Genomic DNA, 6,673 nt, shown 5'->3' on the forward strand with positions numbered 1-6,673 from the left:
CAGCAGCAACATGAAACAGATCAGCAGCAACATGGAGCAGATCAGCAACAACATGAAACTGATCAGCAGCAACATGGAACAGATCAGCAGCAACATAAAACTGATCAGCAGCAACATGAAACAGATCAGAAGCAACATGACACCGATCAGCAGCAACATGGAGCAGATCAGCAGCAACATAAAACAGATCAGTAGCAACATGAAGCAGATCAGTAGCAACATTAAACTGATCAGCAACAACACTATAAACTGATCAGCAACAACATGAAACGGATCAGCAGCAACATGAAACTGATCAGCAACAACATGAAACAGATCAGCAGCAACATGAGATTAGCAGCAACATGAAACTGATCAGCAGTAACATGAAACTGATCAGCAGCAACATGAAACTGATTAGCAGCAACATGAAACAGATCAGCAACAACATGAAACAGATTAGTAGCAACATGAAACTGATCAGCAGTAACATGAAACTGATCAGCAGCAACATAAAACTGATCAGCAGCATCATGAAACAGATCAGCAGAAACATGAAACAGATCAGCAGCAACATGATTATCCTGGTTAGATATTCCTAAGGCTGCACAAACTCAAGTTCATGTTGTTGTTTGACGTATTGTTTTGATTGTTTACTGCTATTAGTGCTTAGTGTTTTATTAGTAGATGTTTTTTAGTTGATATTTTTCTTAATTCATATCTTAGATCTTATTACTGTTTTTCTTTTACATTTTGTTGTCTGTAACTGGGACCCTGTGTACAGAATTTCATCCCAATTCAGTATTTATTCAACATTTTATTTTTTGACTTTAAAAATAAAATAAAATCAAGCCCTTATCGGCACAAATAAAGTGATGTGGAACATGTTGCATCTGTTCTTACCGAGCACAGGCTGTCGCGTTGTGCTGCTCTGTGAGGTGCAGCTGGGCTGTGATAGAGACCTTTCAGGTGTAGACTCCTCTGATGGAGCTCTGTCAGGTGTAGACTCCTCTGATGGAGCAGGAGCCGGGAGGCTTGGAGGGTTTAATGTGGAGTTTAGAGACGAACCGTCACGCGCTGAAATACGTTCTGGATAAAATACAGTGAGAAACGGGACCGGAGGACAGTTAGCGTTTATGCAAATTAGCTTAGCATCGTAGCACCGATGTTGTCCTATTATGGCGTCAGCCTCTTTTGTTAGTTAAAAATATGTTCAGAACCGATGGGATGAGTAACTTAAAATATGTTTAAAGTTAGAAAACACTCACCATCTTCTATAAATGGTTCAAGTAGAGCAGTAGTCGTGTCCAAACCACCCTCCAATCCTCCATCTAGCTCGCTTTGACTTTTTTCGTCGGCCACCAAGCACAACAACACCTGCACTTCTGCATTTGACCACAGCTTTGATATTATTTTTTTTTATAGCTTCAAAGTACTAAAAGATACGCTCCTCCAGTTATCACTAATAGCAAGCGGGAGAGAGAAAATGGCGGATCAGGTTGTTTCGAAAGACTCCACAGACCTCCCCCCTCCTCCACACTCCTCCCCCCAACCAATCAGTGACTGACAGTGTTTCTGACATTACAGCTCGGCTCGCTTGGACCCCTTGAGAAGCCGGGCCAGAATTTAGGGAGGTGAGCCGGTCCCAGGAACCATGGAAAAGACCTCAAAACGCACGTCAAATATCCGACCCGCGCCGTGACAGTGGAAAAGGGGCATAAGAGATGAGGTCAGGCAGGAATCTCCGTGGTCTATGATTTTTGCAGACGACATTGTGATCTGTGGTGAAAATGGAACAAGTGGAAGGAAACTTGGAGAGGTGGAGGTATGGACAGTTTCTCTTCACAAAGATTGCTTCCTCGACTCCTCTCTCAAACCATTGTTCCTCTCTATCAAGGATGTGCACATCTTCATCCCTGAAAGAGGGACTGCTGGCCTGCGCTCTCTGAGGTCAGCAGACCAGAGGTTCCTTTCAGTTCCAGAAACCTGTCCTAAGCTCAGAGGTGACAGGGCTTTCTCTGTTGCAGGTCCAAGATTGTGGAATGAGTTGCCACTGCGTGTCAGGCAGGCTCCCACACTCACAGTTTTTAAGTCTCGCCTGAAAACCCACTTTTATTCCATTGCCTTTGACACTGTGTGATTTGGTTTGATCCTGTCTGTAGTCTACAGTGTTGGCCACTCAGTTATTATCTGCTGCTATTTGTATCTATATTTTTATTTTATGTTTTCCTGTCCACTGTGCTTGTTTGTTTCTATTGTACAGCACTTTGGTTTCCCTTGTTGCTGTTGTTATGACCCCCCTTGTTGGAGGAAGGGGAGCATGAACACGACAACCACAATAAATAGACAGAGTCCTTGTAAAAGTGAAAGAAGAGCTTTTATTGTTTTGTTCTTCTTTAAGGTCTTTTTAATTCTCCAAAAAAGAAAACTGTGGGGGGAGAAAGGTACAGTTAGGTTAGTGCCAAATCAAAGAAACAAACAAAACAAAACAGGGCCTAACTGACATCTACTCTACATGGAAAATACAATAAAATGAAAATACCCTGACCTGCTTATCTAAATAAAGAGTTCACAAAAAAAATTACAAGGGTGGCACCAACCTACTTATCTAGTGTGTTTAACAGAACTTTTTATCTAAGTGTGGAAGTGTATAGGGTACCCCAAACTTACCTAGTCCTCTAACTCCCACCAAACCTTATACAATGAGCACTGCTCCAGACAGCAACACAGGTGAGCCAAACAAGCAGCATGGAGGGAAGTCAACCAAAAAAAAAAAAAAAAACAGCACAGAAGAGCTTCCTTTATAGGGCAGTCCTTAGTCCTGCCCAACTCTCCAACCAATCAGCATTCAAATCTCCTAATTTGAACCAGCCTGCATTCTGCACCTGAGGAGCAAACAGAGAAACAAGAGGAGAAAAAACACAAAGTCCTCCAGACATGTAACACTGTTTTAAGTGCTCTATAAATCAATTGGTATGGTATGGTACCGTAGTTTGTCTCAGGGAAGGAAGCTTCTCAACTGGAGCTGCAGCACGAAGTTTAACACACTCTTCATACTCCACTTTATAGTGCTGTTTTAAATAGTGAAAAAGGTTTGTTGTGCGCGAACCTTTTGTCGAACTTGTTTTTGGCATTGCCTCCAGAAAACATTTTTCTGCTGTACATCTGACAAATTAAACCCGAACCATCTCCGAGTAACAGAGCCGTTATTTTTTTCCTGCTCACCAGTTCTGTGACTTGCACTTTCTCCATTTTGTGACTGTGGCTGCTAGGTGCCGTTCTACCTGGAGAGAAGCAGGAAGCAGGGGGAGAGCGCATGGGTAGGGGTTAGGGTTTGTAGTGAGGGAGAGGAGGGGGGCCGTGTGGGAGAAGAAAGAACAGCAGAGCTGGTGGATTTTCAAGTATAATTATATCATTTATATCTATATGATGTCAATTTATATTGCAAATGAAATTATATTGATATTTTTAAAATATCAAGATATCGCCCAGCCCTAGTTGTAATTGACAGAGTTAATCATACTAACAACAGGTCTTACTCTCATCATCATCATCAATGTATGATGATGACACTGACAATGATGATGATGATGATGATGAAGACAAAGACGATGACGCTGCTGCTGCTGATGATGACGATGATAACGACGACCATGAAAATGATGGTGATGACAATGATGACGACGATGATGATGATGACGATGATGACGATGATGATAATGATGATGGTGATGACAATGACGACGACGATGATGACGATGATAATGAAGACACAAATGAAGATGATGATGATGATGATGTTAATGATGATGGTGATGACAATGACAATGATGATGACGATGATAATGAAGACAAAAATGAAGATGATGATGACGATGATGATGATGATGACAATGACAATGATGATGACGATGATGTCACACTGTTGAATTGCCTCAAATCTTCTAATCTTTTGCCAACAAACTGATTTTCCTCCCGCCATATTTCTGACACGATTAAAAGTTTGATGTGAAAGCATAGATGTTTTTCTTTCACGCTGTGTCTCTTTCTTCTGCTGGACTTGTGGTTGTTCTCTCAGATGCCCAGAAATACTTATATTTTAGCTCTAAATGTTTTTTTAAACATGAAGTGAAGTCTCTTTGACACGTCATGTCTCCTACACAAACCACTGCCTGTCACAAACTCGGCAGTCAAGGAGCAACAGACACACGTGCGTGGTTACCACGGTGAACAGCTCTGATCTCGGTTCTGTTTCCACAGAGTTCTGTTGGTGTTTGAACAGCAGCTGCGTCAGAACCCATCAGCGGTTCTACTGAAACATTTTGCTCTTCTTATCTTCCACAGTTTAATCTTTTATTGTTTTTTCAGGAAAAACCTCACAAATGTAACCAGTGCGGGAAAGCCTTCAACCGGAGCTCTACCCTGAACACGCACACACGCATCCATGCCGGCTACAAACCGTTTGTGTGTGAGTTCTGTGGGAAGGGCTTCCACCAGAAAGGTGAGGAACACAGCTTCTTCTTCTCTGGTTCTTTCTGTCCTGGAGGTGCTCGGTGCCAAAGGTCTGGGCTCAGTGGAGAATAATGTGACTGTCCTGGTGTGTGAACACTCATACATCTCTGCCATTTGATAACACTGAACATGTAGAGTTTGTGACATGATCTTATTGTAGCTTTTTAATAAATTATTAAACTTTATTGGCAATTTTACGAGTTAGGATGAAAAAAGAGAACAAATTGTTGTGCAGAAGGAAGTCAATCCTGTCCTCTGGGGACATTTAAACACCAAACTCAGCTGGTCTCTGTGAGTCTCTTCTGTATTTGTGTTTGTTTGTTTGTTTGTTTGTTTGTTCATTTGTATAGTTTAAGTACTCTACAGAGAAATGTCAAAGCATAAACTAATCAATTATTCAGGTGTGCCAAACATCGGACATTAATTTTTTCTGATGAAGACAGAGACACGGTTTGTGTATTTTTTGTTATCTGAATAATGCAATGTATTTTTTTATTTTATTTTATTTAACATGTTACATAACAATGCTATATTTTTGTATAAAGTTCAGTTATCTGCGTGTAAAGCTGCATCCTAAATCTTTTATTTTCTGAAGGATTTCAAAGATACAACTCTCGTGGACCCACTCAGACTGACCCGTTTGTTCTGCTCCCGGTCTCAGACACTTTATTCACATCTTTGTAGAAATCTTTGAAACAGAATGAATGGGTTTACCTCCTGGGTTTGGGCATGGGCTGCCCCCTGTAGAGGGCGGGTACATGTCTTGGACCTGGGGGGTATAGAGTGTGTATCGGGAATAAGAATGAAATGTATCATTATTGTATGTCTTTGAGTGAGTGCGTGTGAGAATGAGGTTGGGATAGTGTGATTGTGTCTGTGTATGAATGGATATTTGTTAGGCCGAGACTCGGACTGCCCCCTCTTTGAAACAACTGGGGGTGCTTGGCATCGCGCCCCTATCGCACGGCCCCCTGGTGGGGTGTGCCCTTGCCTGCCGGCGCTCTTGGGGCCCTTGGTATCGGGGGCTGGGCGCTTGGGCGTGTGTCGGCTCGGCCTGGTGTCTGCCTGGTGGGGCTCGGGTCCTCTGGCCCTGTCAGGCCTTGGCCTGGGTGGTGTGCGTCCTCTGTGCCCGGGCCTCGGTGCCCGGGCCTGGAACTGCATCGGTGCGGCGGGTTCCGGCGGGGGCCTATGAGTTTGTCACTGTTGGCCCCGGGGGGTCACTGTATGTGGTTGCTGGTGGGGATCTTCCGGTTCTCCCCTGTGGTCCGATCTGGGGGGTGGGTGAGTGGTTCGTCCTGTGTGGGTGGCCCTGGGGGCTCCGCGGTCGGGGTCCCTCATGGGGTCTTGGGCTCTGGTCCCCCCTTTTTTGTCTGCCTCTGGTCTTGGGGGTCGGGTCTCTGCTGCTTCACAGTTACTAATAAATGTTCTATTAGAGAAGCCTTATACACTTATGCATGCTCACAACCACACACAAATAGAAGCAGGGATGTTTATGTAGGCTTTATATGTAGATATATAGATATGTATGTGAGTGTATATTCATGTGTATGTATGTATGTATGTATGTATGTATATAGGCGTAGGTATGGGTATATATATTTAAGGAAACTTACTGCAAAGCCATGAATATTTTAAGTTCTTTATACATATGTATTTTGTTGCTGTGTTTTGTCATGTTCTTTGCAGGTGAACAGACAGTGGCCGGGTGTTTTGCCGTGTGCTCTCTTTGTGTATATTTCCTATATTTTGGAGTTTTACTTTGTCTTTTCTTTCTTTCTATCCTATTAAAAAAAATAATAATAATAAACTACACTAGATAATCACTAGAATAAATATTTCATAATAATGGTGTGGAGAGGATGGCTGTAAGGGGAGAAGGGAGGCCATCTAAAAAAAAGAACAAGAAAAAAAAAGAAATCTGTGAAACATAAAGCGTCGAGTCAGGAGGATAAAAATTATTATTTTTTTTATTATTTTGGGTTGAAGCAAAGAGCAGCATGCAGCATGGTGCTGGAGTCAGATGAGGTTTGTGTAGGGTTTGTGTTTATCTGGTGTCTGGCCCCCTCCTCTGTTATGCCTTAGTCCTGGCCTCCTGTCTCCTCTTAATGTGTTCTTCCTGCTCCCACCTGTCATCGTTCCCAGCTGATTGTCATTGTCCTCATTAGTGTGTGTATTTAAGCCT

General features: G+C 42.8%; 1 protein-coding gene across 1 annotated transcript in view; it reads left to right on the forward strand.

Annotated features, from left to right (window-relative positions):
• fezf1 (FEZ family zinc finger 1) overlaps window positions 1-6,673 on the forward strand; it is an 84,374-nt gene that overhangs the window by 38,191 nt on the left and 39,510 nt on the right. Inside the window, exon 6 of the mRNA XM_037683041.1 lies at window positions 4,324-4,480. Within this exon, the coding sequence (XP_037538969.1) occupies window positions 4,324-4,480 (157 nt within the window). The remainder of the gene's footprint in view (window positions 1-4,323; window positions 4,481-6,673) is intronic.

This window comes from Nematolebias whitei, chromosome 10 (genome assembly GCF_014905685.2).
Source record: "Nematolebias whitei isolate Nwh7 chromosome 10, NemWhi1, whole genome shotgun sequence".
NCBI classification, from domain to species: domain Eukaryota; kingdom Metazoa; phylum Chordata; class Actinopteri; order Cyprinodontiformes; family Rivulidae; genus Nematolebias; species Nematolebias whitei.